A 12869-nucleotide genomic window follows, 5' to 3' on the forward strand; every position below is an offset into this window, starting at 1 on the left:
TCCTAATAATAGTAAATATAAAAAAAAAGAAATCATCGTGAACTTGTAAAAGTGTTGTAACACAGGAAAGAAGAAAGTATTTATAGGATTGAAAAGTTTATCGTATTTCTTATTCATTGTCCTTGTGGATTTAGGAAGGAAGAAGATGATTTCTTTGTCCTTGTGGACTTAGGTTTGTTTGGAATTTATTTACTGTTGCTATATGTATATATATAGAGAGGCAGAATTTACCAAAAAAAAAAAAAAAATAAGAGAGTTGCTAGACCTACCATTTTGTCTTATTTTTTTTAAAACATCCTAAAATATGTAAAAAATCTAATCCTCTTTTCCCACCCACTGTTATTCGTAAAATACCCCTATTTGTAAAATTTAAAACAAAATTTGAAGATGGAGAAAAAATGACAAATTCAACAGCCACTTAGCGGTAGCGTTGGAACTCATTAGCCGACATCAACCAAACTCACCACCACACCGGCCGACAACAACTCTTGCTCTCCTACCGCCGGGCAAATTTTTTCTCCATTTCTCTTCTTCTCTTCCTCTCTTCCCGCACCAGATCCAAATATAAAGACCGTTATTATCAAGAACTATGAGATTTCAAACTTTTGAACATTCTTGTCAAGAACTGAAGCCCCGCACCATATCCGTTGCAAATCTTTCCCAGCTATCAGTAATAGAGCCAGAATTGATTTGGAAAGAAAGGGAGAGAGAGCAGGGGGTTTAAAGAGAGAAACAGGGAAGGAAGAGATAAGAGGCTTTGGGCTCTTCCTTTTCTTTTTTTTCCTTTTCATTTCTTTTCCATTTTGTTTGTATGGCTTTTTATTCGGGCTTAGTAGTCATTTTATAAAAAGCTAAATATCTCAACTAATTAATAAACCCCTCTTTGTTAATCAAAACAGGGTGAAAAGACAAATTAGTCTTCTATCATACAAAAAAATGATGCCATTCGGGTACCACATGAGACGTTATTATACTTTTGACCACGAATCACACGGTATGCCAAACTTAGCAACATTTGCTCGCTTTCACAAGACCAATCTTTAGGGTAATTGCTAGTGTCGATCTTACTTGTCAAGCAACTGATCGTTTGAATTTATACCTAAATTTACTCTTTTGTTCTTTATAACACATGCTATTACGAGTGAATTCCAAAATTCACCTTAAAACCTTTATTTTTCAACTCTCAGTCAACCTACTGCCATCCCTCCATAAGACATGCTTTCTGGCTCGGATATCTTAAAGAGGAGAACACATGATTCTCCTTTAGGCTTTTTCGGGGTAAGCGATTGCCAAGTTGATCAAGTTAGTAAGAAATGTACCGCAAAAGTTGATAGGAGGGATTAAGAAATGCACTCCTCCTTAATGATTACAAAGTTATGTAAGAGGAATTTATAAATGACACATTCTAAGTAGAGATTTGCAAATCAATTTCGCTTGCCTATGTAACTATCATAAAGGACTTTTGTAATCCCTCATATCTTTCATTTTATGTTCAATTCTTAGTAACCTGACCTCAACCCCTGAAACTTGAAAACTCCCAAACATAACCTTAATCAGGTGTTGACTGGATTGTAATTTGCACACAACCACCAATTAGTACTAGAGCAATACTTAAGTGGGGCCAATTTGGTGGGCCACAATAACCACTAAGAATCTAATTTTAGTTTTAGTGTATTTATAAACATAACTAAGAATTCAAGGTTTAAGTGGCTATCATCAATCTTTTGAAAAATCTTCAGGTGGCCAACAAACTTCCGCACCATTTTTATAACTATGATAATTTTAACGGAACATATGTACGACCTGTCCTGCTCATGGCAAACAACCTAGTACCATTTTACCATTTTAAATCTTGACGTCACGCCCTGCCCTCCATGATGAATGAGATCATGAATTATTATTATTTTTTTTTTTTTTTAATTTTTTTTTTTATAAGGGTTTTTCCTTGAAAGAACAAACTTTTTAAACCTTCCTACACTTACAAATTTCAACTATCTTCAAGGCTTATTATTTGATGCTAGCCTGCCCTTTTGGCTAAAGGCCAAGAGCTTAATTATTTCTATTCACCTTCACTCGAGTCTTCATTAGATGCTTATAGTGATAGATATGCTTACTAAAACACAGTTCAATCGAAAGAAAATAGAAAATTAAAGAAGGTGTTTAAATCTAATAGCGACAAATTGAATCATTAATGTGTACACTTTAAGTGATTGGTTATGACTATTTGTACGATCGTGAAATGTTAATTTAAAAGAACATTTGTATAACTTTTTCGTTTAACATTGTCACTCTACAGTCCAACAACTTATCTAATGGCGATCTAGTTAAATCATCAACACACATGGTGCATGTGGATGGTTATGATTTATTCTTGTAATTATCGAATCTTCATTAGTGGGAATCAGCTGACACATTACTGGTCATTTGTCATTTTATCAAATGACCTTAATACGTCTTTTGATTCATAGGGTTTTGAAGAACAATCCATTGGGACATGAACGTTTATCCAATCACTTAACTAGTATCAGCATAGTTGATTGTTGCTTGCTTATCTTGAAGTAATCACTAGAGTACAGTCAAATGACCTTAATACGCCTTTTGATTCATAGGGTTTTGAAGAACAATCCATTGGGACATGAACGTTTATCCAATCACTTAACTAGTATCAGCATAGTTGATTGTTGCTTGCTTATCTTGAAGTAATCACTAGAGTACAGTATAGTACCTTTTGCTAGGTTAATTAGTTTAACTTATTTGAATCTTTAATGTCATAATCCCGTCTTTGTTAGAGGAGGTATATATATTCCTTACAATTGTGTGGTTTGCCCAAAACAATGGGCTACCTGGTTTTCATTTTATAATTACATGAATCCGTCTTGAGATTACATTTGATTAGTTCTACGAAGTATGTTAATTAAGTATGGCATGTGAATGTCTTGCTGGATTCTAACCTAGGTAGCACATTGTAAGACTAATGCTAGGGAGACTGTCTATTTAAATCAAATTTTGTAATTTATATGACGTAATTGTTGATGATTGAATTATTACTTAAGTTTTGATAACGTGCTTATTTCTTATTGATGACAAATCACATGGTTTGCAAATTTGGTCTAAAAAATTGGTCTACTTATAATTATTCAACACATTATTGAAACTTGGAATCTTTTAAGTTACGTGTTAATGTAATTACTTTGGCAAGTTAATAACTGGGATAATGTTAGGAATACCAAAATTTTAAACCAAATGATGTGTCAACAATAGGAAATAAGCACGTTAATCAACACTTAAGTAATAATCCAATCATCAACATCCACATCGTTTGTTTCACAAAATTTAGTTTAAAATTTTGATCTCCCTAACATTACCTTAATAACTTAATACTTTGAATAACGAATTAAAGGATCATACGTTTATCATAACAGTTGATAATATTATGTAGTTATTGATATTTTTACTAAAACAATTGATAATAAGTTCATGTAAAAAGAATTAAAGAAAAAAAATAGTCTATTGATAATACCACAAAAGAAAAAGCCTAGCAAACACTATCAACAATCATTAATGTGGTTAAAAATATAAGTTCATTGTTTTTTTAATGTAGATAATATCGTTTGTTAAAAATAAAAAATAATTGTAAGCTACTTTGCTTCGTTTCTTCAAGAATTGACTTGGAACCATACAACGTGGATCGAGTGTCTATACAAAAACAAAAGATAGATTTCTTCTTCCATTTGACCAATCCTTTATTTTTTTTATTCCAAGACCTATTTTTTCTATTGTTTATTTTCTTGGGACAACTACACTAACAAATTGGAATCATAAAATAATCAGTGTTCACATCGGGCTGGAATTCAAAACAAGTGGACGTAATTGTCATGTTTGGACAAGGGTTTAGCAACAAATTTTTATGATAAACTAATTAAAAATGAAATACAGATCGAGAGGTTTAGTGAGTAGATACAATACATAAAGGGCATGCTTATTTAAACTGCATATTAATAAATAAAAAATTTGTCAACCAAAAAAAGTGAAAAGTAATCTTCTTCCAAGACCTATTTTTTCTATTGTTTATTTTCTTGGGACAACTACACTAACAGATTGGAATCATAAAATAATCAGTGTTCACATCGGGTTGGAATTCAAAACAAGTGAAAGTAATGGTCATGTTTGGACAAGGGTTTATCAATAAATTTTTATGATAAACTAATTAAAAATGAAATACAGATCGAGAGGTTTAGTGAGTAGATACAATACATTAAGGGCATGCTTATTTAAACTACATATTAATAGAATTTTTTTTTATTAACTAAAAGAGAGTGAAAAATAGTCTTCTATCATAACAAGAAAGTTAAAGATAGTAACATAATTTCACAAAACAAAATTTTCACTCCACTCTCTCATATTCTCTCTCACTCTCTTCCTCTCTCCTTCAATTTTAAAGAAAATAAAATAAAAAAATTCACACACACTCGTGCGTGGGTATATACTAGTTTAACAGAAACTGGAAAAGGATGGAAAAGAGAACAAACGATATTATCTACATTAAAGGGGAGAGAGTGAGCTTAGCCTCATAATGATCTAGCAATAATGTGGTTCAAATTCATCATTGGTAAGAATCGAACCAAAAACCTATCACCTACAAATGAAGATGAATATCACTAGCAGTAGTACAAAGTTGCCACTTTTCCAAATTTATACGTGCTAGTAAATATAAGAGAAAGTTAAAAAGTGAAAATGAATTCAATATCCATGTGTGACTAAACGCAGAGAACTCTCTATTTCTACATTTTTTAAGTACCACATACTCAAAGAAATTTGCATATCCGGCTCTAATAACAATGTTTTTTTTTTTTTTTTTTTTTGCCGAATCTTGAGGCATCTCACACTCTGAAAGATAAGACTAATCCCCAGTAGGTTCCGGAAAGACTAAAGGCATTTGAGCTCACCCTGGATCACTTTCCGTGGTTTATTAACGATGTACTTGGATCTACATTTTTATAAGAACCGGATTAAATACGTTGGCAAACTCTGCAATTACAGATAAATCATAGCGAGCAAGCATGTGAGCTATTCCATTACCCCTTTACTCTCCTGTTGGCTTCTAATTGTAACTGATCTGAGGATCCACCAGACCTCATTTCAGATTTGCTTTTTGAAGAAGCTATTTTGTAATCTGTGGATGAACTGTTGTTTGTCCCTTTGCTATGAATGAATCTATCGATCTGTTTTATTTAAAAAAATAAAAAAATAAATAAATAACAGGAATAAACCACCCTAGCTCAGAACTCTCTTTCCAGGGGCGGCCCTAATTAATTAGATGGTTAATTACTAAGTTAAGAGCAGTTTTTGTCTGTTAAAGCTTGTCTAATTCAATACAGGGCGGTCAAATTTAATACTCAGGTTGTGAACGAGGAAGAAAAAACGTGTACCAGGTTTACTATTTTATTTTGCTTTTGTAAGAGGTGTACCTGCTCAATTAGTTTATGCAGTGGTAACTATCAGTGAAATTGAATTTCATAACATTCTCGTTTCATTTTGAGCGCATGCACATGCTTGGTTTTTGTGCTAAGACCCCCATTGCTTATAACTGGATACAAGTCATATACCATTTTTTTAGAATTAATGCTGGGAATACTCGGTGTTGAAAATATTTATATGTGTATCGATATCAGTTACCTTTGATAAAAAATTATGAAAATTTGTAATGGGATGGGTATATCAACTCATTCAGATCTAGTCGAAATTAGAGATAAATTTCTCAAAATAAAATTCAAAAGTTCAAAATCTACAATGGGTTGTAGTAATTTTTTGCAATGAATTGGTAAATATCATCGATATTTATTCATACTCCTATATCTCCCTGATATCGAGTGAAACTTGCATTTCAAACCCCCTGCCCCCTTTCCATATCGATTTTTTATTTTGCGGGTATTTTCACAGAAATATCAACAAATTTCCCAGATACTTTCAACATTGGGAAAACCACGTATTTATACCACATTGATGTATCATTTGATGTGGCAAGTGATCGATTCATACAAACATTTAATGTGATAAATTCATTAATTAATGTGACATGTACACATCATTTGTCACATCAAATGATACATCAATATAGTACAAAAATGGTCTTCCTATCATTTTCTAAATATAAATATATATATATATATATATATATATATATATACTAAGAGACAAAGTACTTGGGTAAAGTTTAACAATGAGATAGTTGTTATAATTGATGTTGAACTCGCCATTTACTTGATCGAACTTAAAACATTTCACTTAAAAATAAAGAAAAATGTCACTAAACCGTTGGCTAATTAGTCATATCATCCTTCATTTAATTTTATTGCGATAGGGTAAAAATTTGAATCAAGTTTTATGAATCAGGTGCGTTGAATGATATTGTTTTATTTAATTCTTTAATACCGTACCCTTTGCATAAAAACTGTATTGGTACCATTTGTTTTAGTAAAATTATTAGTGGATGTCATCATTCACTTTTGCATTCCCTACCTTCAAGCTCAATTGTGTTACAACAAAGTTTACTGGGCAATGTTACCTAATAATAGTAGGTTATAATAATTAATAACATAGAATACCACCGTTTTATAAGATTGTGATAACATTAATATTTACATTGTGAACGTTTTATCAGACTATCAAAATAGATTGTTATATGCGTGAACGTAATTACGCTACAAAATCATCGACCAAATAAAAAAGTACCACTATGTTTTTTTTTTTATAAAGGTAACAAAGACTAACCCTAAAAACATGACATCAATTGTACTTTAACCTGTGTCCGATCCTCAAATTAAAAATTTTAAGCCATATCGAAGGAATTCCTTTAACAAAGTTAGCCCAATAGAAAAGACTCTTTACACTCTTTAATATCAACAAATGGAAGTTATGAAGGCCCAAAGTTGGATATGTAGAATTTCTTCTTGAGCTATGCTGCCTGTGTGTGATATATTTGTATATCTCATATTGGGCCAAGAGATCGAAGAGACCATTTATAGGTAAATCAAGATGATGAAACCTTATACGATGTGCAGTTATTGAATTTGGGTGGACTGTATATTCTTCCTATTTCTTCCGTGGAAGAACCGTCATGACAAAGGCCAGTTAAAAAACCCCGATGCATATCGTAAACGCTTGCATGTCCTGCTTTTGCATATTACTATCAAAATTTGAACTTAGCCATAATCTTAGAAGATTTTCAAAGTTTGAGTCCCCATTCTGTATAAATAAAAGTTTAAAATTTAGTGAAGGTGGTAATTACCAGTTTTATACATAGAAGGTGTATTAAGAATCCAATACTATACCAAATGATCGAGTTTTGACAATAAATAATCTATAACTATACTGTTTGTAGAATTATGTAGTTCTAAAAAATGTACCGAGATGCAAGTTTTATTTTAGAATTATGCAGTTCTAAAAAATGTACCGAGATGCAAGTTTTATTTGCATCAAAAAACATAATTCACACATCAATTCGGGAAGCTGGGGAATGCGAGTGGATTCACGCGTCCTGGATATATGGTACCCTATACCGAGCCGAAAAATGGGAGTTCTGGAGTTGGTTGTCCTCCGTGTGGAATCCGATAGAGGGCCCTTGGTTTTGTGGTGGTGATATGAACGAGATTCTGTGGGAGTTTGAGAAGCACGGTAGCTGTGATGACTTCCACACTAGACCTCGTTTTCTTCACGAATTTATGACAAATATGGAACTTCTTGATCTCGGGTTTTGCGGTCCAAAATACACTTGGAGGGGCACTAGAAACAATGGCCTCGTCCAACAAAGGCTTGACCGGAGGATTGCGAATGGTAGTTGGCAGGTCCGTTGGCATTCGACCACTGTCAGCCATATTGCATTGTGAGGGGCTCTGATCACTGCCTAATCATCGTCAATAAGGAGCCCGCATGGGAAAAAAGGAAAAAGCTTTTCTGATTCAAGGCTTTCTGGGCTAAGGAGGAAGGATGTAGAGAGGTGGTCGAAAGGAGTTGGAGTACGCAGGGCGGAGGATGTAGGGTTGTTAGATGGCTGCGTCACCAAAACTCATGTAAGGGAAACCTCATGAAATGGAGTAGGAGAAAATTTAAGAGCGCCAGTGAGGAGATCGAGGTCATTTTTGTTGGGAGAGAATTTAGAGTACACAACTCTAGCACAAGTGTTGGAGAGACAATACAAGTAAATAAATTACTTGTATTACACACACAAAACATTACAACACAAACTATCAAGGACACTCTTGGGAAGCTATGACACTCACTCACTTTCTAGAGACAAACTCTAGACCACTCACACTCTTACAAGACTACTCCTTCTTCTCACTCTCACTTGGTTGCTTGCTTGCTTGATTACAAGCTTGCTTGGTTTGTTGTTGATTTGTTTATATAAATGGTGTGGATGCCTTCTCCTTTTATAGGCATGGATGGAACCTTGGAGAAGCATGGACACACCATGCTAGAGATATCTAGATAATTCCACTAACTTCCTAAGCTAAAATTATCTACACTAATCTTGTATGTTGGTGGAAACCTCACCATTCTTCTAGACTCTTCCACCAACTTAAGAAACAGCATTCTAGTCATTTCTACAAAGTACTACTTTAACTTGGATAATCTAGCTAACCAACCTTAGTGAATGTTCTAGAATTCTTTATTCTAGATTTGTGTAGGTCTTTTAATGAGATGGGGTTGATTTCTTTAACAATTTTGTCTCGGTTGGGGCAACTCCAAGAGGAGTGAGAGTAGAAAATGGATGAGATTCACATCCTTTTTGCTGTTATTGATAACTTGGAGGAGCAGGATGAGTTAGCCTTACAGCAACATTCTCGAATTAAATGGCTAAAAGAAGGGGATTCTAATTCACGTTTCTTCCATCAAACCACCATCCAACGAAGATGTTTTAATAGAATTGAGAAACTGCAAGATGGGCAGGGTGAGTGCCGGGAGGATACTGTGGGAATTAACCAAGTGGTTCAGGACCATTTCACCGACCTTTTTACGTCTGGGGGCCAAAGGGAGTGAGGACAGGTTCTTGATTGCATTCATCTTTCTATCTCAAAGGAAATGAACTCTCACCTCACTAGACCAATCACTATTCATGAAATTAAGGAGGCGGCGTTCCAAATGGAGGGATTGAAGGTGCCAGGCCCGGATGGTCTTCAGGGGATTTTCTATTAATCTTTTTGGGATATTGTCGCGGATGATGTCCATGGGCTGGTGGAAGACTTTGCCGATGGGAGGATGGACTTGAGGAAGCTGAATTCCACTCACATCGTACTTATCCCAAAGTTTGCAAACCCAACCTCGGTAGGTTAATTCAAGCTAATAAGCCTATGCAACTATTCATATAAAAAAATTCTAAGCTGCTGGCAAACAGATTAAAGCATTGGCGGCCTGGAATCATCTCCTTGGCCAAAAATGCATTTGTGGAGGGCCGCCAGATTCAGGACAATATCCTGGTTACCCATAAGGTTTTCCACTTCCTTAAGCTCCGAAAGATGAAAACAAAATTTGATCTTGCAATGAATATTAATATAAACAAGGCATATGATATGATCGAGTGGGATTTTTTTGGAGGCAATTATGGTCCGAATAGGCTTTAATCAATGGTAGATAAATATGGTAATGGGTTGTGTCTCCACGGTGGATTTTTTGGTTCTTATGAATAGGCAACTTGGGAAACGTTTTAAACCTTCACGAGGGCTTCGGCAGGGAGACCCCCTATCTTTATACCTTTTTCCTCATTGTCACACATATCATGTTAAGGTTAATTCAAGGTGCAATTGATGGTGGCTTCCTTGAGGGTATCCATTTGAGCATGCAGGGGCCAACTCTTTCCCACCTATTGTTTGCTGATGACACCCTTATTTTCCTCCGAGCCTCTTCGCTCAACTGCCAGAACATTATTCAGATCCTGAATGCCTATTGCACTACTTTAGGTCAGGAGGTAAGCATGCAGAAGTCATCCATTTTCTTCGGGGCCAATACCTCGGAGGGGATTCGGAATAAGTTAGTTATAAGTTATTATACTAGGCATGCCACAAGTTATGGACCCGGGTAATTATTTGGGCATTCCAACGACGTAGGGTAGATCGAAGCAAGAGGCTCTGGCTTTTGTGAAAGATAGGGTTGTGGCAAAAATCCAAGGATGGAAGCAAGGATTTATATCCCATGCCGGTAATGTGGTGTTTATAAAAACTGTAACTCAGGCAATCCCTGCCTACTCAATGAATATTTTCTGCTTCCTTGACAACATTTGCAATGACATTGATGTTGTTGTGGCCAATTTTTTGTGGGGCCAAAGGGTGGGGGAAAGGAAAATCCATTTGGTGAGTCGGGAAACTTTGGGTTTGCCAAAGCAAGATGAAGGTATGGGCTTTCGCAACCTAAAAAAGTTTAACCTTGCATTATTAGCCAAGCAATGTTGGCGACTTATCCACTCCCCGGACTCGCTTTGGGCCCAGGTTATAAAGCAGTGGTATTTTCTCGACTGCTCTTTCTTTGAAGCAAAGAAAAGGGGACAGTCCTCGTGGGCTTGGGCTAGTCTATTGGCTGGTAAAGACATTATTGTTAATGGTGCTCATTAACAGGTTTTGAATGATGAGCACACACGGGTATGGGCTGATCGTTAAACCCTTACCACCTTACCCCAACCTTGGGGGTCACAGTGAACGTTAATTAGAGAGTATTAGCTTTTATTGACCTAGTTACCAGGACATGGAATTAGGATGCAATTGAAAAAAAATGTGTTGGTATGGGATCATCAGGCTATCCTCAACACGCCGATAGGTGAGGCCAACTGCATAGACCGGTTAGCTTGGCCAGCTGACAAATGGGGCCGATACACGGTTAAGTTGGGATACCATTGGGTCCATGCTGCAAATCGTCAAGCTCGAAGTCATTGCCCCTATTCATCGGTGTCTATTGACTCTCAGGTGTAGAAATGTATCTGGAATATTATGGTTTCCTCTAAAGTCAAGAACTTTATGTAACGGGCGCTTAAAAGGGTTATGGTTACCAAACGAAATTTATTTCGGCGGAGGTGTGTGCCCTCTCCTAGTTGTCTCTTTTGTTTGGAACAGGATGAGTCGATTGAGCATGCATTGATTCTTTGTCCGTGTGTGGACCTAGTGTGGTTTGGAGTCTCGTTGGGGCTGAGAATGGACAAGAGTGCGGTGACTACACTTCATGCATGGTTGGAAACCGTTTGGCAGAATCTGCCTAGCGGCGTGGAGGAAAATAGGGAAACCATGTCGTACATTGCCTTTTTGTGCTGGTTAATTTGGAAAGCAAGGTGCGATGGGGTTTTTAATTCTAGATTCTCATCCCCGTCCCGCACTGTGTTGTCCATTGCAAATGCTAGTTCTACCTTTCTTGATGTATAATCTGAGGTGCGGGCTCATCGGGTTTCAATGAGGTCTAGTACTCGAGCTTGGGAATCCTTCCACCTGGAGTCATTAAGGTTGCTGTCATTTTGGGGTTATGATTTGTGACTCTGACTCTCGTTGCTTGGTGGTGAGAATGATCACGACCATGTTTATCATTACCGTAGTAAATACAACCATCAGCTGGGATTGGTGGTTTAGGACGAGGAGGACGGGGACCTGTGGTGGGTTGAGAGGCCAGCCTAGCAGCAAAGAGCGAGCCCTGTGCTAGGCTCGGGGCAGTAACATGGGGTTGCAGTCCTGGGCTCGGTGCAGGTGACTTATCGAGGACACGGGGACGAGGTGGAGCTACGGCTCGTGTGGTAGGCCGAGCCACCATGGCTACCCTACTTGGTAGCTGTCTTCCGGTATTCATCACAGTTTGTCGCATTCCCTCCCGGTGAACATAGGCAAAAGTTTGTTCGATAGAAAGAAGGGGCTCAGTTCGTAGAATATCACTACGAATTTTATCAAACATCTTATCCAATCCTGCAAGCAAAATGTACACACGATCCATTGAAAAATTTTATTAAAAATTTCAATATCAATACCACACTTCATCGGATTAGGTAGACAATAATCAATCTCCTACCATAAAGATTGAAGATCACTATAGTATGTCTCCACCGGTTGTCCATCTTGCCTCATGTGAGAAGCCTTGCAGGTAAGATCATAGACTTAAGATATATCGGAGCCGTCATAATACGTGCGAGCAACCGCATCCCACACTTCCTTTGTTGTCGGTAGTCGAAGAAAGTACTCAATCAAATTGGGTTCCATAGAGTTGATGAGCCAACCCTTCACAATAACGTTCTCCGTACGCCATTTGGTGAAGGCTGGATCGTTGATAGGTGGTTGGGGATTACTCCCAAACAAGTAGCCCAACTTGTCTTTTCTAGCAACAAACATCTCAACAATCTGAGACCAAACTCCATAATTGGCACCATTGAGTTTGATGCCAATCGAAGCAGTAGACGAATCATGATGGACAATCTGTGTAACAACTTGCGGTATAGGTAGGGTAGGATTCATGGTAGGGTCGGTTAGGGTAGTAGTGTTTAGGGTTGTAGTGTTTCGGTAGAATCGGTTAGGATGGGGTTGTTTCCACCGTGGAGTGGTGGTAGGTTTTCCATGGGAGGGCCGAATTTGCTTGAGGGAACGGGCAGAGCAGAAATCCTAGGATCTCTGCTCTAATACCATGCTAATTAGAGCTTATCTTTAGGGCTTAATTTTCTAATATCATTCTTCTCACCAAGGAGGAAAATATATAATGTACAAGAGTGATTTACAAGGAAAGAAATAAAATTAAATAACCTAATTACAATCTGATTATAAGGACTCAAATAGGTAACTAAACTAATTACAAAAGATCAACTCTCCAACAAAGAGTTGGGGCTTCGGATTGGTTCTCAAACCAAAGAGGGATAA

At 36.8% G+C, this 12869-nt stretch overlaps 1 protein-coding gene across 1 annotated transcript; it reads right to left on the reverse strand.

Moving 5' to 3' along the window:
- Positions 1-12119: 12119 nt before the first annotated feature.
- On the reverse strand, positions 12120-12473 carry LOC137719748 (uncharacterized). The gene has a single exon (XM_068458778.2). The coding sequence runs from the start codon at positions 12471-12473 to the stop codon at positions 12120-12122; it is 354 nt and encodes a 117-aa protein (XP_068314879.2).
- Positions 12474-12869: the final 396 nt, after the last annotated feature.

This window comes from Pyrus communis, chromosome 1, assembly GCF_041283825.1.
Source record: "Pyrus communis isolate YQ-2024b chromosome 1, ASM4128382v1, whole genome shotgun sequence".
Classification (NCBI taxonomy): Eukaryota; Viridiplantae; Streptophyta; class Magnoliopsida; order Rosales; family Rosaceae; genus Pyrus; species Pyrus communis.

Coding starts and splice junctions, on each gene's coding strand:
- LOC137719748 (XM_068458778.2), bottom strand. CDS start 12,473: ATGAATCCTACCCTACCTATACCGCAAGTTGTTACACAGATTGTCCAT.